At 28.0% G+C, this 25,463-nt stretch overlaps 1 protein-coding gene across 1 annotated transcript in view; it reads left to right on the forward strand.

Moving 5' to 3' along the window:
• Positions 1–23,797, forward strand: part of LOC122855094 (protein trachealess) — a 99,604-nt gene extending 75,807 nt beyond the window's left edge. Inside the window, 10 exon segments of the mRNA XM_044156251.1 lie at positions 4,491–4,729; positions 13,462–13,538; positions 13,656–13,745; positions 18,177–18,372; positions 19,130–19,251; positions 19,524–19,717; positions 19,800–19,906; positions 20,468–20,615; positions 20,694–20,818; positions 21,443–23,797. Coding sequence (XP_044012186.1) covers positions 4,491–4,729; positions 13,462–13,538; positions 13,656–13,745; positions 18,177–18,372; positions 19,130–19,251; positions 19,524–19,717; positions 19,800–19,906; positions 20,468–20,615; positions 20,694–20,818; positions 21,443–22,746 — 2,602 coding nt within the window. The 3' untranslated portion in view covers positions 22,747–23,797.
• The last annotated feature ends 1,666 nt before the right edge of the window (positions 23,798–25,463 follow it).

Here is a 25,463-nt window from a genome sequence, read left to right on the forward strand (position 1 = left end):
TGGTTTAAAAATGAATTTTTCAGAAAGAAAATGACCTAAAAATTAAGCAATTATGCAACCCACAGAATTTTTTTTGAATTTATTGAAAAAAAAATAGAAGGTGAGACAAATTTTTCATCGTTTGAAAAGAACTTTTTCTGTATTTAGGAAGTTTTTATTTGAACATAGATATTTTCTATTGATAAATTTACCCTGGGTTATTGATAGTTTTTTTGCAATCTTTATTGAAATTATAAGATTATTTCCAGATATAGATATTTCTAAAATGGAAAAAACAGAAGATTTAGCTAGAATACAAAATTATCAAAACTATTAGTTTTAATAATTCTAATGAATTATTAGAAATTTTTTTTAATATATATACCATTCATAACAGTGAGTGACCATTCAGTGGTTCAGCTGATATGTTCCTTAAACTTTGATGGAGTCATAAGCTATGAATTTTAGTTATAACTATAAATATAATTCTATTAACTAAAAAAAATTGAACAATTATTTTAGACTTTTAAAACCTCATGAAGAAAAAATTAAAATAAATGTCTCTCAGGGAAATTAATATTCAATAGCATATAGTTGTAGAGTATGAACTTTAATTTTCCCTAGAAGTGATTATAGCATAAATATAAAATAACAATGGTATATTTTTTTTCAATATTATATAATTGCTTCATTATTATTCATAAGGCATTTTTTTTATATAGAAACTTATTCAATTATCTTTAAACACGATAGTAAAAAAAATTTAATCTTAATTATGATAAAAAATATATTTAAATATATAAATTTATATAAATTTTTCCTGTAGTGTCACTCAATTTAAAAAAAAAGAAAGAAAAAAATCATTTTATTCTAAAACTAACTCTTTTGTTAAAAAATTTAAAAAAAGAGCGGGAAAAAATTGAAACTTTAAAAAAATAAAAAACAGAATATCTTTGTTAAAACTATAGCCAGTTTCTTCGAAAGTTCTCACAGAGGTTATTCATTTGTTTTATACTACAAAAAAATCGGAAAGCTCATCACGTAGTGTTTGAGCCCTCCGTTATCTACGCGTCATCATGAAACGTCTAGTGTTATCCCCCACGTCACCAAATGCAGACCTCACAAACACACATGTATCAAAACTTGCTTAAAACACATATAAATATACATATGTATAATTTTTTATAAAATAATATTATAAAAATAATATTTGTGTTATAAAACACAAACGTCTTACAGCTGCCCTCTGTGATACTCATGATTTACCTTTGTTTTCATCTTTTCTTTAAAAACTGACCAAACTTCATATATAAATATAATTATCTCTAAATCTCATACTATAAAAAAAAAGCAGTTTTATGTGAATAGATCAACGACTTCCGTTTGTCACTAAAATTTAACATATTTATTTTTTTTTTATATTCAAGAATTATATTTTATTTAAAATTTAAAATTACTATAAATTATTATGACTATATAACTTTTGATAAAAAAACAAAACTAAAAAAAAAAAACTTGTTTCTTATCAAAAACGGAAATGAAAAAATTTACTGTATCGTATATATACGATGCTTATTTGATGCAAGTAATTTATTTATTTATTTTATTCTTTTCGTTTGGTTTGCACTTGGATAAGTCGAAAAAGAGGATAAAAAGTGAACCAAGGGGAAAAATTATGTTGAAACCGGAGTCGTAACATTAGGAGCATTGTATTGTAGCACGAGGCTATACGACTCCCTTGAGAACAACTGCGCATTTCTAGTAGTGGGGTATAGAAAAATTGAAGATAAAGGTGTGAGTATAGTGGTATAAAGTGTAGGGTGGTATACACCACAAGAAAAAAAAAAAGACCTCAAGAAGACTCGCCAAAAAAAGTCCAGTTCTTCGATTATAATATAACTGTATGTTTTTGTATATACATATACACATTTTATCACACAAATACATAAAAATGAAAAAAAAAAAATGTGCCCTTAGGTGCTTTTTGTAGCCCCTCGCGGACACGACTACTAAAACGTTTAATTGAATTAGAGTCACATCATAGGCTGCATTGTAATTGCTGGATATTTTCTTGTCCATTTTTTTTATTTTTTGTTTTTTTATTTGAATTGATCAATTTTTATGGACTATTTTTGCTTATTGGCAGTGATGACCCAGGATTGATGAGAAATAAAAATTATAAAATAAATAATTCGCACTATTCAAATTCAGAATTTTTAAAAAATTTTAATTTTGAAAACGTCATAACTTAAACAATTTTTTTTCAGTCATGAAAACTTTTATCTCAGTTCAATTTTACACCTGAATAAAATTTATGATATTCGAGGAATGTAAATAATACATATAGAAAAAAAAAAAAAATTAAGGATAGCTTGGGGATGAATAAAAAAAAAATATTTATGTAGGTACATGAAGTAGGTAAAACGAAGCGTAAAGAGAAGACCATCAACACTAACACTATCCTACAGTCAGCGGATTCAGGATAACCTTGTCATAGTCCTGCTGAATTATTGATGGCTGCCACTTTAGTCCAAGTCTTCTCTTTTTTATTTTTTTTTTCTTCACTATGGTATACATGTATATATATTTACACCCCACTTGGTATATTTTCATTGCAACACACTGGTCTGCTGGTATTTTTTTTTTTTTTATATTTTTCTTTTCGTTATACAAGTCTGTCCCCCCATGGGATACCACCGGCCTTTCACCCAATTTCAACCAATTTCTACGGAAAGTTCCTAGCTTAATTTTATTTTAACACGTCTATATGGATTCGTTGATTCTGGCAAGTGGAATACACTTGGGCTGGATATTTTCTTTCATCGTCTGACGAGGGATCATTGATTCATTTTTATTCTTTTTATTTTTTTTCTGCTTTTTTCGATTCTTCTTTTTTTTCAGTTAAATTTAATTTCTTTTCTGTTTTATTGCCGATCATTGCTTAGTAATTTGCTATATGTAATAAATAGCTGGATGTACATATATGGATAAAGTCCTAGTTCATTTTTAAAATGAATCATATAAAAATCACATGTGACGAAAATTATAATTAATAAAACTCCAGTGGAACGAGTGCAATTGTTATTTCGTATTTTTTTTTTGTTTTACTTTTTTTTTCATTACACTACAATTATTTATAAAAAATTATTATCCAAAGATGTCGAACGACTAGGCTGACTAGGTATGAATCACATCAACCGCGAAATTTCCTTTATTTGTTTCTCCTCTTATTATGTATAGGTATATACATACATATAATTTTTTTCACTTTTTTTTCTTTCTATATACAGAAGTATACTCTACTTCTTCGTGTACTTTTTAATGTCTCAAGATTTTTTAATAGATCCCAAGAAGCCATAAACAAACATCTCCCTCTCTCTACATATTCCAATTTATCTCCCATGGGTAACATTTCAATCTTCTGAATTCACGAATCTCAAAAGATCTAGTACTTTTTACGAATCAACAAATTCTTCTACATTCTTTTTTATTTATTTTTTTGTTTTAAAAAAAGAATAAAAAAATTTGAAACCACTGAAAATAACAAAGATACATTAAAAACATTTTAATCGGTCAATTTTCCGTAATTTTAACATTGAAGGGTTGAATAATATTTTCATCTTGAAAAGTCTCTCAAAGAATTATACTACTCTCATTATCCCATTGGGAGTATGTTAATACTGAAAGAGTCAAAAAGTCATTCAAAAGTATAGTGAGAGACAAATAAAAGAGTTTTATAAAACAGCTGTGAATTAAAATGTATTCAAGTATAAGTGTTATGTTGGTTTACCCTTTAACGACTATACAAAGCTGCACCCTTCTTTAAATATAAGTCTTATACTGTTGCTACATTAAAGACGATTTTTTACAGTCGTTAAACACTCGTTTACTCCAACTGTCTAATTTTGTATTGTTCAAAAAAAACAAATTTAACATTATCTTCAAACTTTAAATAAAAACTTGTTTCCAATGTTTTCAATGAAATTTATATGAAAAAACATTTTTTTATGATTTTTTTATGATTCACATAAATTTTTTCAACGATAAAAAATTTTTCAAGATTTTTTACAAGAATTAAAAATTTCGGTAAACGACCTATTTTTTTTTGAAAAAAAATTAGACACCATAAATTTATGTTTATAAAAGAGGGCTGCAACGTACTAAAACAGTTTTGCAATGAGGGCGGTGACGTTGCTTGCATTTACCTTTTCGTAAACACACTGTGGGGCTTGATAACACTGACTGAATAATGTATGCCATTATAACGTTTGTAGTTCAACACAGTATAACTCAATATATACCTGTATACATTGATGATGTGTTTAACCATAACCACGCCTATTATTCATACTGATGGGGGCTTTTGACTATGTTTAAATATAAAATTAACTTTGTCTATAATTTTTATAATTATAAAGAGAAAAATATATAATTATACAATAATTTATAAAACATATTATAGTGTATAATATATAAAGATTAATAATTGTATTGTTTATTTTTGATTACAGTTTACTTGAAATGAGAAAAGAAAAAAGTCGTGATGCAGCAAGATCACGTCGTGGAAAGGAAAATTTTGAATTTTACGAATTAGCTAAAATGTTACCATTACCAGCAGCAATAACATCTCAACTTGATAAAGCGTCTATCATAAGACTGACAATATCATATTTAAAATTACGTGATTTTTCCGGGCATGGTGATCCACCGTGGAACCGTGATATATCACCACCAAATAAAATTGCCAAAGGTAATTGACATATAACATATTTTTAAAGTAATAAAACTAATAAACTAATCATTTCTCGTTCATTTTATTATAATTATTTATACGATCAACAAGATAATTTTTTATTAAGTAAAAAATATAAGAATGAAAAAGAAAAAACGATATATACCAATAAATAAAAGCTTTATTTTGTTTTGTCTGGGAAAAAAATACAAAAAATTCCACTATAAATAAATAACAAAATGAAAATACATTTGTAGAATTGTCTACTCAGTATAAAAAAAAAAAAATTCTACCTTGTATTTTTGTTGCAATGGGGCAATTGCCTCTCGAGTGCTAGAGACACACAAAATGACGAACCCACACAAAACCCAGCACGTGTACCCGTCAATCTAACTTGTTCTTAAATTCGTTTATCCGTCATTTTTTTCTTTCTTATTTATACGCCTCACGTATTTTTTTTTTCCTCATCCATCCTTTTTGTTTTGGCACAGGGGTGGGTAATATATATATATTTGCCGTCAAAGATCCTGGCATATGACTTTAGCAGTCATCACGGTTAATTTCCCAAAAGATAAAATTGAATCTGTTGATGATTTTTTTCTGATGGATAGAGGTAATCAGCGCTAAGAAATTCAACATTGTAACATCTTCCCTTATTCACTATGTTTTTATATATATAAATGTTAATTTCCATACTCAAAAAGTCATCACGTGTCACGTATTACAAAAAAAAAATAGAGAAATTGATAAAAATATGATATTTATTTATTTGTAAATTTATTAATTGGAATATTTTCATATGAGTGCATAAATTCTAGAGAGTAGAGTTTTAACAAAGAAAAATTCAGAGGGTTGTTTGGGTTGGCAATGATAAAAGTCCAAGATAAGTTTGGATATTGTGTATAAATATACAGAGTCAAGTCCAGCCGATTGTAATTCGCGATACACTTATGACTCAAGTGACCAAAAAAGATTCATCAAGATACATAGTAATGGAAAATTCTCTCGGGCCAATAATCGAGCCACAAAAATAAATAAATTTCATATACCTATATATATTTTAATAGTATTTTTTTTTGTTTTTTCACATATTTAGTAAGATAGTGCAAATAAAAATATTTCACATATACGATAAAAGATTTAAGAAATTTTTTTTTTCTTCTTCATTTTGAAAATTAAGTATGTGAGTACTAATATTTACAGAGGGTCGTATTAAAGGGCTTAGGGACGTTGATTTTTTATCATTTCTGTATTCATTCAAGTTGGTTTTATTCACCGCCAATATACCCACATGTAAATCTAATCACGGTTGTCTTGGGAAGAGGCGTTGTGTAGTGCGTCGCTCGTTGTCAGACCACGCTGATGTAACTAAACTAACAAAATTGAGTTAAGTCACCCCCATCTACACGAATACGGACATACAACCCCCGTTAAATTTTCTACTTCCCTTTTACAATTTATATTTATCTAACTATACATATATACCTATTATATATATATATATATTTTATGGTTTTGTTTTTTTTTTATGATTATTATTATCTTTTGTCTTGAATTCTATATAGTAGCTATACTTGTAAACTAAACAATAAATTCTAGAAAACTAAAAAAAAAAGTGTATAACTACGTTAACTATCTTTTTTCAAATTGTTGAAAGAAAAAATAATTCATTAAAAAAGAGTTTCTGGAGAAAAAACTCTCTAAATTTTCTCATTAATTTTCCGGAAGTCTTAATTATGGAAGAAAATCCCGATAATTTTTTTTTACCTGGATTTATCCGTGAGTTTGATTTTTTTTTTTTTTTTTATGTGAAAAATCCAGAGAAATCCGAAGTGATCTACGATTTTTTCCGCAAAAAAAAAAGTTTCGTTTAACGGTGAATTACGGAAAGTTACGGAGAAAAAACATTTCTCCACGAAAAAGTAAAAGGGACAAGTAATTTATAAAACTATTTTTTTAAATTAAATATTTTATTACAACTTTTTAATTCAATTTTTTAATATACTCATGTGTATATTGTGTGAATTAAAATAAAATTCAATTTCATAAATTATATCGGAGAATATAAAATTGAAATTTTATTATTAAATGACTGTTGAAAATTCATCAATTAAATATGCATGCCAATGTAGCTTTTCTAATAGTTGTACGAGTAAAAGATAGGGTGAATGTTGAAAGAGAGTAACAAAATCAGTACCAAGAGAATCCAAGTCACCCTCGTTTCTGTCCATCATCACAATACCGCACAATCGTAGTACTTGCAAACCTAATGAAATACGAGGGGATTAACTAAACACACCTGACTAATTAAGCAGTGCTTAAACGGATCAACGTTACCAATACCCTAATCAACGTCTCATTATTTATTTCCCTATATTATTCATTATACAAATATAATATAAACCAACAATAAAAATTTTCCCTTTTATTTTTTAAGACCACAATAAATACAAATTGTTCAAAATTAATTTTCAAACATACACACACACACACACACACACATATGTATTTACAAACACACATATGTCTCAAAATTTAAATAAAAAAAATTCAAAAAAATATCACACAATTCGAACAATCAAATCAAAAGCTTTTGCAATGCCTTTCTCATATTGTCAAATTTAAAAAAATGTATAAAAAATTTCTATGGCTGTTTTTCTTTTTTTTTTCGCCCTCATTTTTATATATATTTTTTTTTTATTTCTGAAAAAAACTGCATAATAACGAATCCTTGTCATTTTTGTCACGGATTGGTGATGATGTGGTGGATATATATAAAAAGTATAGGGCGATCGCGATCGCGACAATATAGAGGGGCATAAAAAAAAAGTTATAGTGAGAGGAAAAATTGAGGAAATCGCGAGGCGAATGACAACATGGTTGGGACATATGCTGTGTTATATACGTCAGATTGGCAGTCTAGAACTGGCTTTGTATATATATAGTCTGAGGGGTGTAATGATGAAAGGGGATGTAAATGGGGGCTACTTGAAGGGTGTTTCGCATTTGATGGGCCATCAATGTAAACCAGTGTAGAAGTGAAGGGGTGAAATTCACAATTCTTTTTTTTTTATTTATTTTTTTACTGTTCTCCCTAATATTATATCTATACCACTTTGGTTTACATATTTTTTTATTGCACAAATCAGTGCATTAATGAGATGATAAACACCCAATTTCACTTGTCAATTTTTTCTTTAATTCGTGAATATATAAGTTATACAAATAAAAATTTTAAAATAAAAAAAGTTTTATATCAAAGTAATTTATTTTTAGTGATGCCGTGAGTCTCGTCTCGACTTTAAAAGATCGCCTCTCGCCTCGTCTCGTCTCTCGTGGCGAAAGAAAATTTGTCTCTCGTCAGCTAACTCTCGTCTCGTCTCGACTTTTCTCGGTCAATAATTTATTTTTGGTAGTTTTATTTACAATATAAATAATAGATCCATTACCCAGGTAGGAGTAAACGATTGTGCCAGGCCTGGCAAAAGCTTGTGCACAAAGCTCACATGCTTGTGTCTAGCTTGTGCTACAAGCTTGTGCCGAGGTTGTTAAGTGATTGGAAATGTGCCTATGTTACAAGCTTGATAACAAGCCTTGTGCCAAGGCTCGTGTCCCAGCCTCATGTCAAGACTCGTATCCCAGCCTTGTGCCAAGGCTTGTGTCTCGGGCTTGAGACAAGCTTCCAAAAACAATTTTAAAAAATATAAATAAATTATTATTGTTAATCTATTATCATTGTTAATTTATTAATTCCAACATTGTTATTTCTTAATCCAAACACAATTCTATTAAACGATAATAATTAAACGAAAAACTAGGGACGCGACGCGGGATCGATCCGGGGCCTCTCACGTGGAAGTCCAATGCACTATCATGTCGACCATCGGGGTATTGATGAAAGTGATCGTCAAAATTTTTTATATAAATAAATTCTATTGAGACTAAACACAGTCCTCGCGAATGCCTCACACAATAGTCAAAGCCTGATAATTTTTATTTGAAATTTATATTAAATTTATATATCTAATTACTATAATTTTTTTTTTTGAGTTAAATATATGCATAAGTCAAGCCTCGTGTCGGGCTTGGTGAAACAATGAGCACCAGCTTGAAACAAGGCTGTATTACGAGGCTCGTGTGAGGGCGGGAAAAATCAAGGGGACAGTCTTGTGTCGAGCCTGGATTAACAAGGCTTGTCTAGTGACTGGAAAAACAGGCTCGACACAATCTTGGAAATTTCAACCTTGTGTGAGGCTTGGAATTAACGATTGACACAGGCTTGGTACAAGTCTAGATTAACAAGTCTTGTGCAATGACTAGAAAAATTCTCTGTGTCAAGCTAGGCACATTTCAGTCCACCAAGGCTAGGAAACACAAGCTTGTAACAAGTCTGGCACGGTCATTTACCCTTGTGGGATCGTACCTGGGATACTTTGATTTTACTATAATTTTTTTTTTAATTTTTTAATACGAACTTTTTATGCTTAGATATTATTTGGTTATTTCGGTAATTTTTCTGCGAAAAACAAATACAATATGGAGAATAGATATATGTTATCTAGTGTACTATACACACTGAAAGAAATTTTAACTAAAAATTAAAACCCATGTTGAATAGAAATTATTATACTGCTTTGTAATTTTTGTTTTATTTCTGAGATTGGCCGCGAGAGATGATATTCTACAATAAAATTATGTAAAATGTCACACAATGTCAAAAAATTGTTATCTTACTTCAAGTCTCTGTACATCGTTATCTATTGCAGATAGACATGGGGTTGAGTGGAGTTAATTATTGAGAATTCAATTCTAAACAATTTATAAAGAATGACTTTTTTTGATTAATCTCTTAGATAATGAGTTATGAGTTAATTAAAATAAAGCACATACATGTTTTGTGGAAACGATAAAAAATATTATAAGTTCGAATAAAAAATACTGAACAATTTAATAAATATTCTAATATATATAATAAAATTTATCATGTACACCTGGTATAAAAGTTAGCATAGACCTAAATATTTTTTACTATATCGCTTTGTAAAAATTCTGGTTGTGGGGCGAAATAATACAAAGATGGCCGACTGATTGAACAAATGATTGAATTGTCATGTAATTTCAAGCATTTCTACAGCCTTATCTGTTGAAGCTAGGTATGGGGTTAGGCGAGGTTTATTGTTGGTAATTTATTTCTAAACAATTTATCAAGAATGAATTTTTTCTATTTATCAATTAGTTTTCGAGTTTTGAGCGTGTAAACAGAAAAGAAAAAATGTAGCCGGGAATTGATTGCCGTTCTCCGTGAATCTAGCACAAAAAATGTCCAACTTTTAAATAAAATTTATAATAAAATATAGTAAATTCTAAAACCGGTAGTGCGTAAATTCTCAATCTGCTAGAATTTACTTGGTGAGTATCGTGAATTTAGTTATTTTTTTTAAAGAAAAATTACAATAAAATTATGTAATTTTTATGGCTTAGTGTTGTATATAGTCAATGGCCAAATTTTTTATACATAACTTTATTGTAAAAATTCTTTATCAATATACGAATAATTCTTACAAATAATCGGAGGAACGCAGTTTTTACTATTCGCTTTGTAATTTTTTCTTATACGTTTGTAATTTTTAGTTAAAATTTCTCTCAGTGCATAAAACAAGAAGCAATATAATCAATATTATAATCAACATTGATGAAAAAAATCAAAAATTTATTATAATAGATTAAAAAAAATTATGAAAGCGTCTAAAGTATAATAACTGAACCAAAAAAAAATTTATTGAAAACAAGTAATATAAAACTGGTCAAAAATGGATTATAAGTAGATTGAAAATATATAAAAATTAAAAAAGATAAAAACATGAACTAAAATATTTATTTCTTGACATTTATGTTTATATGCATAGAATGTTTTATCTATTCTCTTTCACATTTCTACATTGTAAATCTTTTTGTTTTCTTTTTTTTTTTTTGCATTTAAACAAAATCACCCTCTCACAGAGTTATCACAATATTTTGATAAATACATACAACATGTTTTATGTGCTCTCTACACGCTCATAACTCACTGATATTTATTTTCCTCAACTGTTTAAGTCCTTGCTAAAGTAGCTGTCACCACAAAAAATAAATAAATACATAAAAAATAAAATAAAAACCCAAAAAACCTGCATGCGACCAGTTTGTAATATTTTGAAAAAAATCAATACCAATCAAAATATCCCTTGTCCATATTTTTATTTATTTTCATTCATAAATTTACCATCTTTTTTTTTTTTTTTATACCAGCATTACTTTGTATCTCTTGAAATTCTTCTTTCACAAATTGAAACATATTATATACATCCTAATAAAACAACATTCATATATAACTGCAATGAAAAAAAAAAAAACAAAAAATATAAATAAACTAAATTTTCATCTATATAGCAAAGGTACTGTTTATTACAAGGGAAAAAATTGTAATGAAATATAACGGTCAAAAAAAAGAGAGCATGGCCTGGATACATTGGTGGTCAAATAAGATAAACAATTCAAAACCATTATATATACAACATTCTATCGTATAAACTTAACAGAATAAATTACCGGAGAATGTTACAATTTTTTCTAAACGCAAATATAATTCATAAAAAATACCACGTTACTTTAGTAAAACAAAAGCGCAATTTTGATTTATATATTTAAAATTTAAATATTGAAAAAAAATATGAATTTTATTTGATAAGACATATAAGGCGTTTAAATTTGGGTACACTAATTTCAAACATACAGATTTAAGTTTATTGAATGACCATATGCATAGGAAATATAAAAACTATAAAATAAATATAAAACTTATTTATAATATATTTAAAAATTATGTTCCCAATTTTGAATGTAATTAATTCATTATATAAGCACAGCTCATGCTTTAATTGGGAATTAACAAAGATGTGTTTATTACTATATTTATATATACAAATCTTCACTCATAAAAAATTTTTTTTTTAATTATTAGCGATACAATTTTTTTCACTTACGCTTATTTGTTACTGAAACAAAAATAAATTATCATGAAAATATATTAATGCTCATAATATATTTGATAATAAAAATGTAATGAATTATTGTCGAAATATATGGTATATAATAATATATTGAATATCTTTTTGACACGTGCCACATGGTCCAGTTTTATGTAAAACATTTGATACCCTACATGTATTATTTTTTTTTTCTATTTTGTATGTATTAGCATTGATATTGAACTCTATTGACTCAGCCCCATATTATCATTAATACCCGGTGACAAAAATGACAGACATCATTCTTATTGTAGGCAGTTATTGCAAGTGCGTATAATATCTGTAAAATACCAGAAGGTATATTATCATCTCTTTATGAAGAAAAAAAATAAATAAATGAATAAATATTATAGAAAAATGAAATAAAACAAAATATAAAAATATGAAGGTGACGAAAGAGGGGTTGAACAGTGCCCCGTGGGGCTTATTGTCAAGACATACGTAAAATGACCCAGCTATACTAATAACATATATATATATATATATATAAATTTGGCCCTCTGATAGTCTTAATAGCTGACTACTATTCTACAACTTATACTACTGCATTTATTTTGAAAATATAATACTTTTAGTGTAACGTTATATATTTTAGTCTGGGCACTTTTGCACAAAGTGAAACATTTTATTGGTGGGTTTTGCTCCCATTGGGACACCAGCTTTGGATCCAATACTCATGGTGGCATCTTTTCTCTACTCTTGTTATTTTTATTGTTTTTTTTTCATTTATATATTTCTTTATTTTTTTTATCATTTCTCTCTCTCTCTCGCTCTGTATTATATTCTTGCTTCAATACTTATTACAAGTTATATATATTTTTTCATGTACGAAGATTAATCGTTCAGGATCATAAAGTCTTTCATGCCAGTCACGTATTGAGACTGGTATTATTTATTTTTGATATTTACGTTGTGAAAAAAAAATATATATATTTTTTATTACTAAAGTCATCTTTAATCAGTTGATTTTTATATAATTTTTTTTTTTAATATTTAAAAGTTAATAAATCATTAAAATTTATATAGATTCCTTTTAATTAAGTGAATTTTTTTTTCATTCTGTTGTTCATTGAATTTAAAAAAAAAAAAAAGTTTCTTTTTTCCGTCGGTCACAAATATTTTTTCACAAATATCTCTTGATACTATTTTTCTTTGACCACTATTTTCCATCATAATAATTTCTATTCTACCCCAAAAAGAAAAATAAAAGAATAAAATTGTTTATCAAAAAGGAAGGGTCAAGCTGATGAGCTCGCCTTCCTCCCCCAAAAAAAAAAAAAAAAAAAACTTGATTTTCTTTTTCACTAGTTCATCATCCCTCGATATTTTCAGATTAACCAGTCCAAAACTTTCAGTACTTTTATCCAAAAAAGAGAGAAAAACAGACTCTTTCATTAACCCAACGTAAATTATTCCCCCTATCCCTATCAAAAAAAATTATTATTACCATCAGTTAAGATGGTGTCCTACCATCTTGTTTGCCAAAAACTGAGGGATCTTTACAAAGCCCAACAAGCCTGCGGGGGTATAGTTTAACAAAGTCTGTATTTTTTCAAAAAAAAAAAAAAAAGGGGTAAATTTCATCAAATATGATTCATATATACATACACAATAGAATACTAAATTAATATTGAATACATTATTTGAATAACAATAATAATAAATTTATTTATTCAATTTAAGGTAAACGTGGAAGATTATCAACGAGTCCATTTGCTGAAGACATGTTTGAGCAGCACCAGGGTACCCACATTCTCCAGGTAACATTACCTTCTCTTTCTAAAAAAAAAAAAACCATTTGTACTTTTATATGTATGTAAATGAATCATTCTAATCAATTTTAATTTTTAATACATATTTATTTTTTGTTTTATTAGTCACTAGATGGTTTTGCAATGGCAGTAGCTGCTGATGGACGTTTTCTCTACATATCAGAAACCGTATCAATATACCTTGGTCTATCGCAGGTAAAATATATAGAATGTTATTTGAAAATATATACCTCGGTAAATTTTCAGTATGTTAAATTTTTTTTTGGCATTCGTACTTAAAAAAGACTACATTACACCCGTATTTTCATGTGTAAAGTTTTCAATATACACATTAATAAAAATAATGTGTAGTTTTTCATTTTACACATTGTTTTGACTGAAATAATGCGTAAAATGAAAAACTACACATTATTTTTTTAATTTTTAATGGGAAACCACCAACACAACTAAACATTGTATGACGGTGTGATTTTTTTTTTTTTTTATAAACTGGTGCAGCCCTGTGACGACTAAACATGCTGAACATAACTAAACATAACCATGGCTTTGTATACATTCTGTCTAAATATAAGTGACAGCTTGAGACAGTTTAACAACAAAATACAATCTTATTTCAACAAAAATTAATAATTAAAATATATCATATTAAAAAAAAAAATTAAATAAAATTGCAAAAACTGTTTTAATGAGTGATAATGTCATATGTGACAGTGAAACTAATGCCAAAAAAAATCAAAAGAGTTTATATATATAAAAAAGCATACATGGAATTTAAAAAAAAAAAAAAAAAAAACATTTAATAAATTGTTGAGATATATCAAAATAGATAGATATTTTATAAATGTAGGATACTATTATTTTTTTTTTTAGGAAATTTTAATTTCCTATTGTTTTCGCTTTTCTTCTGGACCCCCCCAACCATGGTAGACACCCCCCCTAAAAAATTTCCTAAGTCCTTAAATCTCAACCATGGTAGACACCCCCCCAAAAAATTTTCTAAGTCCCTTAATCTTAACCAATAAAATATATATAGAAAATATAAAGAAAAATATAGAAAAGTCACTGAATATGAAGAAAAAAAAGCTAAATATGGAAAAATATCAGTAAATATAAAGAAAAATATAGAAAAGTGACTGAATATAAAGAAAGAAACGATAAATATGGGAAAATATCAGTAAATATAAAGGAGAATATAGGAAAATATCAAAGAAAAATCGGTAAATATAAAGGAAAATATAGAAAAGTGACTGAATATAAAGAAAAAAACGATAAATAAGGGAACATATCAATTATGCCCCCCCCCCCCTTAACAAATTTCTAAGTCCCTTAATTAATCTAAACAAGATAAATATGGAAAATGAAGAAAAATATAGAAAAAAAAAGAATATATAAACGAATAAACGAAAATATAGAAAAATCACTGAATATAAAGAAAAATATGATATTTATAGGAAAATATTAGAAAAATATGAGTAAACAAAAAAGAAAAGTATAGCAAAATATCATGGAAAAATCATATTTAACAACAAGATTTTTCAACAAAAAGATTTTAAAAAAATTATTAATATGATAAATTATTAAATATTCAAGTTAAACAAAATATATACGATCACTGGAGGATTAGTGAGAAAAATTAATGAACAATACCCATCAATAAATAATAAAGAAATAATCATACCAGTAGAAGCTAATATAAAATTCGATGACGATAAGGAAAATGAAAATTACCAAAAATTAACTTCGAGATTAAAAAAATACGAGAAATTGTACATCTACCAATTAATTCATTTGCAGGCAAAATAATTTTAGCGAAAAAAAAAAAAAAGAAAACTATTCAATAATAATAATGACATTATTTAGATATCATCGCAATCATAATAGCAATAAATAAAGTGGAATTTATATATGCAATGTCAGGACGGTTATTAAAATAAAGAACAATAACATTAGCAGACGACAGTGATTATGAAGTAAAATAAAATTTAAATGAAAAAAAGTTTGATTAAACTAAACAAAGATAATAAATTTACCAAAGAAAATATATTTTAGATTGAACTAAATTTATGAAATGAAGAGGCAGAAAATTTCTAGAGAAAAAAGGGTGATGTGATAGCATTAAAGGAATTGAAAATAAATAAATATAAAAAAATTAAAAATATAACGACGACTTCAGCAACAACTAAAACGTTAAATCCTGATTCAACCGACAGAAAAAAGTAAATAAAATAAATACAATCGAACTCGACAATTTTGTAATAAATATTTAACATTGACAGGCTAAAATCATAGTACAACAAAATGAATAAAAACGGAGAGTTTATAAGGTTAGAAGAAAGCGATTCTGGACATAGAGATGACCCATTAGAAGGAACAAGCAAAATGAATGAAAATTAAATAAATTTTAGTTGTAACAATAATCATTGTAACGATAGAGAATGAAATAAATTTGTAGTCACGAATTTTAATATATATTAAAGAAGAAATTAAAATTCCCCCCGCAGGGAAGGCACAGTTGCTTCAGCAACTGTATGATCATTTTTTTATTGAGGCCATCTGATTTATTTGTTATTCTTATTTATTCAAAGCAATATTGTTATTTATTAATATCAATTTTATTTTTTGTATTCATGTTAATTTTATTTTTTGTGATCATATTAATTTTTTTTTGTTTAATCATATCATTTTGTTTATTTGAATCATATTAATTTTGTTTATTTAAATCATATTAATTTTGTTTGTTTAAAATATTAATTTTGTTCATTTAAATCATATTAATTTTTTTTTTTTTTTTAATCATATTAACTTTTTTTTTTTTAATTCTGACATCATCTCCACCGTCTCAGCAACGCTGCGCATGCGCCTCGCTTTGCCTCAAAATCGTGCGAGTATCATCAGCCTTACACCCTAGTAAAGCAATGTACTATTTTTTGGTCCCAACAGTTTGTTAGATAGCCTGTATGTATATAAGCTATATATGGGATTTACATGTTAAATTTTGTCAATATGACAGACTTCAGTAATTCAAAGTGACTAGTAAGTCCCAGTAGTCCAATTCAGAAGACAAAAAGTTTCAAATTAGAGTACTAAACGTTGATTAGAGGGTTATTAGAGATATTTGGGACTCATGTATAACTGTCTACCTGACATCGTGCTATAATTTGTAATTATTGCCCGATGAATTAAACTGCAGGTGCGCAGTTTTTTTAAATCGGAGTCATTACTTGACTTAATCAGTATCATTTCTAGAGAATTATATTGTGTCAGCACTACATATAATGGCAAAATTCACAAATTATTGGGCAGGTTTATTGAAATGGTTTGCTAAAATATAGATAAAAACATTATTTTTTCTATCCATCATTCATTTTTTCATAGAAGATCATATCTTTTTTTTCATCATCAATCGATTTTTAAAAAGTTATTTTATTTTTCTAAAAAAATGATGAAAATGAAGGATTGAGGTGAGGTCAAGAGAGCTTAAAGTTTGCACAGAGGGAATAAGAGGGAGTTGGATGGGATGGTAGTTGGCGGCCATACTGGTACGAAGCAACGAAACCCAGGGGCTGTGTCGACGGGTAAATAGGGTGAGGAGAAAGAGGAGCGAAAGAGGAAAGAAGGATCGTGGAATATTGAAGGTGGGGGTGGTAGCATGCCGCTCACGTAGACTCTGCACGGTGGCGTGTTCGCCATTCCTAATGCCTTTGGTAGAAAAGCTATATATATATAGTAGATAGTTGGAAGTTTGAGACGAGGAGGAAATGAGTCTGGATCTGGTCGATTTGGTATACACCAAGAGAGTAAAATATAAATGACAAAGTTCTTCACAATATATTTTCATCATATATGGAAAAAAAAAGGAAAAAAAATTATTTTAAAATAGACTTTATAGAATTTATCAGTAAAAAAGTTTTATAAATTATTAAAATCTGAATTTAAAAAAAGTATATATAGCAATGAGTAGAAAAATCAATACAAATATTGTATTTAGAAAAATAAACGAACAAAAGAAAAAAATATTAATATGAATACGGTTGTTAAATGATGGAAGTCATCAATAAAAAATAAAAATGGTAAATTATGGATAGTTTAAGGTATTTACCAAGAACGCGATTAAGGGGGGAAAGGGGAGAGGGAGTTGATTTCTTGGAAGACTATTCAGAAACGCGAGGACAATACCAAACGAAGTATAATGTCTATTCGTTCATGGTTAATTGTTACGCGTATCCACAACACGTACGAACTTCGATACCAAATCCATAAAATCCTTGATAACCATTTCCCCTTTCTCTTGTTTCGTCTTGTCTATATTCAACTAATTTATTCTGAAGATGTGACACAAAAGACGCCTTCGATTTGACTTACATATATATATAAGTATGTGTATACAAAATTAATCCGCATTTTACTTTGTTACACAATAAAATAAAACGAGTCAAGAATTTTGATATTAAACAATTTATAAGTTGATTTATTTTTCATAAGTCGTCAACATGACTTTCACATTGGTAAATATGTAAATTAAATTTAAAAATCAATATATTTAATAATTTACATGACCTCATTGAAAAAATTAATAAATATATATTTAAAATTTTATCGCTGAATTATTTGTTTTTTTTTTTTAAGGTTGAAATGACTGGATCAAGTGTATTTGACTACGTTCATCAGCAAGATCATGCGGAAGTTGCTGAACAACTTGGTCTTGGTTTAACATCATCATCTAATTCATCTTCTGGTCCTCACTCATCAAGTTCTGGTTTAGCATCCCCCAGTAGTGCTGCATCGGAAGAACATGGTTCCTCTTCGACAGCAAATCCAGATGGTAAACTTAAAAAGAAAAATTATTGATAAATATATATATGAATGAAGTGACTAACACAGAATTCGTGAGCAACATTGTCTTCAAATATTGTCAAGTAAAAATGTATGAAAAGGGGGTAAATATTCAAAGCACAAAGACCACGTCGGCAACGTGCTCAAGGTAACCAAAAGTAGATCAGGGTGTATCACGTGGCCGTAGAGTAAAAACGTCGGACGTGCAGGACGTGCCCGTTGGCATCACCACGTGGCAAAATGTCTTTCAAAGGGGTTGTTAAACTTTCCTCCCTATAGTTTTACACAATTTTTTTTTTTAATATCAAATCTTCGTATTGTAAATTCAATGTGGTTGTACACTACCAATGGTACTTCATGACCATCCAACTCTGTAATTCCTTTTTTTTTTTTTCAAATTAGAATTCTCATGATATCATACATGCCCACCTCAAATATATATATATATATATATCTGACGATTTTTCCAATTGTTATTCCACAACGACAGTCTTTTTTCTGGCACGTACTTTTTTCCCCGCTTCTCCATGCCCTTGACAATAATATTCCTTTAACACCATCACACGTCATATCGTTACTTTTCAATTGTGCCATATACCTATCTTTTTTTTTTTATTTTAGAATTTTTAATTCATAACTTTTTAGAATGAGCATAGGACAATGACCCTCATTAGCACCAACATAACGGTCATATGCAAATTTATTATCAATCATCTTGATTATCATTATTATTTTTCGTTTGATAGTTTCATCAGTAATGGCATTGACGTCTACCGGAACTTACAAAGGATATGACCGAGCATTTTGCGTAAGAATGAAATCAACATTGACCAAACGAGGATGTCATTTTAAGTCTTCCGGCTACAGAGTAAGTTTAATTATTATTTATTTATTTACTTATTTTGTATTTTAGTATTCTTTCCAAAACTAAAGATATAAGAATAGACAATTTATTTGTTCTCAATTAAATATATATAAGCTCGTTTATTCAGGGATTTTTGAAATTCTACGGTAAAGAATTGTTCGTTAGGGAAAGAAATATATATATGTATTTAGCCACACCCTATAGTTAGTCTTTCCTAAAGTCTTCATTAAACAAAATTACATAAATAAATATTTTAATTATTTTGATTGTTACAGGTTGTTTTGTTACTTTGTCGACTTAGACCACAATATCCATTTAGCCATGCTAGAAAATTATCACCACCATTGATGGGTATGGTTGGACTTGCAATTGCTTTACCACCACCAAGTGTACATGAAATACGTCTTGAGGCCGATATGTTTGTAACTAGAATTAATTTTGATTTTCGGATAGCACATTGTGAACCAAAGTAAGCAATTATCAATTATTTTATTTCAATTAATCATATTTATTTAAATAATAATAATTCTATTATTTTTTTATTTTTTTAGAGTATCTGAATTACTGGATTATACGGCTGATGAATTAACAGGTAAAAGTCTTTATGGACTTTGTCATGGTGAAGATGCAAATCGTCTTAGAAAATCTCACGTTGATCGTAAGTATATAAAAATATACAAAATATAAGATTTGAATGCAAGTTGATTATATATTCTGTTTGTAAATGTTTTGATTATAAAATTGTAACAATTTTGCGAGTTTTAAATTTTCTCAAGACAGCATTGACGTTTTCTTTTTACCCAAACTCTTTCTTTAGTTTTTTATTATTCTATTTCTGTCTCTTTACCATCACGATCCAAGCCATCCATAGGATTTTGTATTTGAAGTCACTTGGTATTCAGAAAACAACTTTGGCTTTGCCGGATGCGGCATCTCCAGCAAGTTGTTATATACTTTCGTCTTTGTCGTCTCCTTTTCCTTTACAATCTATCCACATTTCTCTTTGCTTTTATTTCTATGTTTTATATTACATATATATATAACTTACATATAACATAGATGTATACATGTATTTTTTGGAAAAGTGGGTGGTGACGTAGGGGTATTGGATAAAGTTGACTCCCTTTTTTACCTCCTTAATTTGCCACACCTATCTTTTCCAAATTTTCTACTAGAAATATACTATTTGTATTAATAAAAAAATTATTTTTCTTTGCAGTTATTCATAAGGGACAGGTGCTCACACATTACTATAGATTGATGAATAAAAGTGGAGGATATACATGGCTACAAACATGTGCAACTGTTGTTTGTAATTCTAAAAATGCTGAAGAACAAAATATTATCTGTGTTAATTATGTTATCAGGTATGAATTTGGAAAAAAGAAAAAATGATTTTAATTTTTCTAAGATAATTTTTTAATTACAAATAATCTTTTTTTTAGTGGAAGAGAATATGAAAATTTAATAATGGATTGTTGTCAACTTGACGATGATGTATCGGGAGTTAAACGTGAAGATGCAACGGGAAATGATCCAGAGAATGGATCTCCAGATGCTGACAGAGGAGGTAAATGTAATAATTTTTTTATTTTGTTTCCAAAAAATAAAAATAATACTGATATGAAGTTAGATAATTTTTTTTTCATCATTCAAATTTCTATGACACAGATTTCAGTTGATGGTTACACGTGTTAAACAAATCGGTAGTAACTAGAATTGTAACAAACATTATAAACTCTATTACCAAAAAAAATTCTTGCTTTGACACGCTCTCTGAAATTTTTTAGTTCACCAATAGAATAAAATTGTATAAAATAGACTGTATTATTGTGTTTGTAATGTGCCATGAAGTAACGGAATTTAGAAAAAAAAAACCTGCTTTAGTAAAAAAGTAGAAAAATAAGTAATAAATAAAGAAAAAAAAAAAAAGAAAAATGAAACTAGAATTAAATTTAAGGCTTTGCCACTTGAAAAATGACAAAAAAACTTAAATTTTTTTTTTAAAAAGTACAATTGTAGATGGGCATTGTTATTTAAAATAAAATTAACATATTTGAAAAAAAGTCATAAACTATATAAACTTGCACTTGATGCGCCTAATTCGATACGTAAATTTTTCAAATTTAAATATAATACATTTTTTTTAAAAGTATTAAAAAGTTTTTAAATTTCTTTCGTATTTTATTTTCAGAAGGTAAAAGCAGTGGTGGATCAACGAGTCAGCACCCAGAAAATCCTCATCAATCAGCTCCAGATGATCGTGAAGAATCACGTAATTCTGAAGGTGAAACACATGGTGGTCATCATCATGATAATGTTGCTCAATTACAACAAGAGCCTCAACCAGCTGTAACAAATATACCAAGTTTAACTGTTAAATCATTAGCAAGACACAAAAGAAAGTTTTCACCAACTGATGATTCATCATCTGGTGATGATGACGAGGATGATGATGATGATACAATAAAAACATCACGTAACCATACGCAAAGTCCAGCATCATCAAATCACTCCATACAAAATGATAATGTACAAGTATTAGGAATATCAACAAGTCCAAAACGACCAAGAACTGATATAACACATGATGATATATCTGGTAGTACATCTGTCAAAGATTTAGAGCAAGCAATGTCAAAACATTTACCAACCACAGAATCACCAACACTTCACACCAAGAACTGAGTTATACGTGCAAATGTTCATGGTATAACGTCAAGTTCTAATAATAGAACAAACAGTAATGGGTATTATTCAGAAACACCACAAGGACCATTACCAACACCACCAGGCTCTGAAGAATCATCAACGTATGGTGAACATCAATTTTTACTTGGACACAATCAAAAATTATCAACTAATGGACCAGAAGCATTTACAAATTTAGTTTCATCATATACTTCAGCTAGTGGTTATGCTATTGATTATCATTCAGCAATGACACCACCATCATCAGTATCACCAAGAGATAAACAACAACATCAACAACAGCAGCAACAACAACAACACCAACAACAACATCAACAACAACAACAACAACAACAGCATCAACAACAGTTACAACAACAACAACATCAAAATCACCAACATCAACAACAGCAGCAGCAGCATCATCATCATCATCAACAACAACAACAACAACAACAACAACAGCAGCAACAACAGCAGCAACAACAACAACAACAACAACAGCAGCAGCAGCAACAGCAACAACAATTACACTCATCAACTGTCGTTAGTCCTTATGAAAATTCAGTTTATGGTGATCCAGTATTGAGACATCAATATGAACCAGCTCAACCATTACCACTTAAACCTCAAGTATATTCACCAAGCGTTCATCCAAGTGCTCTTGATGCTGCAGCTGTATATGCATCAGCAAGTCTTGGTGAACAACCACAATTTTTTCATCATCCAGCTGCTGGTCCTGGCTTTCACTTGTATCATCCAACCAATAAAACAACAACATCTGGATGGTATTCATCAGCTTCCTAATAGCAATTATATTATGAAAATATGCCGTGTACTTAAACATGCATTAAAAAAATCCAAAGTCTGTTTATCTTTGATATAATTTGATAAAATAAAAACAAGAAAATATGAAGAATAATAATTTTGAAGTGCATATCAACGACTGCTGTGACTGGTTTTTTTTTTTTTTATTGTTTTTTTTTTTTACGTTATGTTTTTATCAACAGAAAAATGTCTGATTTATGACTGATAAAAGAGAATTAAATTGTGAATTTTTAAAAAATTGTTAAAAACTAGTTTTTAAATATTAATTATGTTTTTTGTTTAATGTATTTTTTAAATTTTGGAAATGGAAAAGAACTTTTTTTGTAAAATCGTTTTTATATTTAATTGTTGATATTCGTTTACTTGTTTGTTTGTATCTGTAAATGATAAAGATACATTCTCTTTATTTTAAGAACGATTAATTGATTAATACATAATTTGGTAGATAAGAAAAAATTTGGTTTTAGATTAAATTTTTTTTCCCTAATTGAGATCAGTCAGAATATTGTAAATATTGTATCATAATTGTATCATTATTCTTCTAATAATTATTATGCAATCCTTCTCCTGAAGATATTTCGTAAAATGGAATTTACAAAAAATTCCGCATAAATAAAATGATAAATTAATAAAATAATAGTAATAGTGATAAAAATATGAAAAACTAAAATGCATATTGTCACCTTAATTTCTACTCCAAGCATATGAAAAAATTATTTGATGAGTATATATCATGATATATGCTTGTGTACTTTAATTACTAGGTAGTCGATTTTAAATTAATTTTGTTACAATAAGAATATTAATTATTACAAAAACTAGAACAAATGTTCATTAAAAATAACTTTTTTGTTGTTTTTCCAATGGTATATTTGAATGACGAAATAAATCATTAAAAAAAAAAAACAAGTCTAAAAAATTTTAATTGTGAAACAAAAATAAACAAAAAAATAATTAGAAATGCAATGAAAAATGGGTGCGAGGCTTGCGATTAATATTGTACTGTGTAAATATAAATAAACTAATTTTAACGTCATTATTTTTTCTGTGGTTTAATTATTTCGAAAGGCTCTTTATTAACAATACAAAAAATGAACTCGTAACGTACCTCATGATTTCCTGCTACCTTTAAAAAAAACTATTTTACTCTCAAATAATACATGAATGTTTCGCAAATTAAAACTCATTGCTAAGTCAAACCATATCGTTCGATCAATAATATAGTTAAGCAGATAACTATCTCTCACTGTATCTGAAAACTAACTAAGCAATAGCTTATTTAGAGTTGTCTTCTTGATTTCTTTTATTATGAATTGTGCACATCATGATAAAGACTTCAAGATAAAAAACTCTTGTACATTTTCATGACTCACTGAGTGGGTACCAAAATAATTATTCACAGCTTAGAGTGATTCGTGTGACATCTAGTAACAGAGTTCGAAACAATCTGAACATTCAACTTGTCAGACACTTAATAGATATATTTATATAAATGGTTTAAATGAGAAATATTGAGGTTAGAAGAAACTTAACGCACGGATATTTTGTTGTTAACAATAACTTGCCAAAACACTAGATATATCAGACATTAAATATGCACATAATTTTTTAATACGAAAAAAAGAATAACACTAAATTCATCAGGCACTAAATATATATATATATATTAGGGTGTTTTTTTTTTTTTCGATATTTTTTTTTCTCTTCACCCATCTTTATACAAGTTCATACAACTCTGAATCATGCCCAGAAAAAATTTGAACTCAATTGAAAAATATTTAGAGGTGGTTCAGGAGTCATTTGTTTTTTCCATTTGATTAACATGGGGTTAATACACTTCATTCACTATTTTGATCATGGAGGCTTTAATTTTCGACCGTTCAAGTTCACGTTGGTCTCATTTGATAGAGTATTAAATTCTATAGCATATAATATTCATAGTTTTGATCATTTACAATTAAAAAAAATAGTGAAATAATGCTTCAAAAAGGTAGTATTTAAAATTTTTTTGAAAAACAAAATTGTAAATGATCAAAACTATGAATATTATATGCTATAAAATTCAATACTCTATAAAATAAGACCAACGCGAAATATTTTTCAATTGCTTTCAAATTTTTTCTGGGCATGATTTAGAGCTGTATAAACTTGTATGAAGATGGGTGAAGAGAAAAAAAAATATCGAAAAAAAAAAAAACACCCTAATATATATACATGGACATACAATTTATCATTAAGGATAGCTGGGCTAAATACTGAATTTGTTAGAGATTCCACATATATACCGTCATGGCACCAGTACTCGGACGGTAGAGGCGTAATTAAAACTATTTAAACTATAAAAAATATATTTAAAAAAAAAAAAAAAAAATCATTATTATTTTTAAATTCTTTATATAAATACCTTTCATTAAAAAAAAAAAACTTGTATAAATTATAAATTCAATGAAAATTTAATTAATTGAAAAATTTTTCAATTTCCTCAGTATCCGGACAAGTAAAATATATGAGAACCAGTTGTTGCACACGTTAGGTACCAGTTTCTAGACGGGCAAAAAAATATCAACGTCAAACAAATTTAGGTTATGTTTGGTAATGTTGTCAGTTTTACTAGTTGTTATTATAGTGTCAGGATACTTGTCCCAGATAAAATTTGATGAAACTGAAGGACCCTAATAGTCGGACTTTATTATTTA

Source organism: Aphidius gifuensis, linkage group LG4 (genome assembly GCF_014905175.1).
Source record: "Aphidius gifuensis isolate YNYX2018 linkage group LG4, ASM1490517v1, whole genome shotgun sequence".
Classification (NCBI taxonomy): Eukaryota; Metazoa; Arthropoda; class Insecta; order Hymenoptera; family Braconidae; genus Aphidius; species Aphidius gifuensis.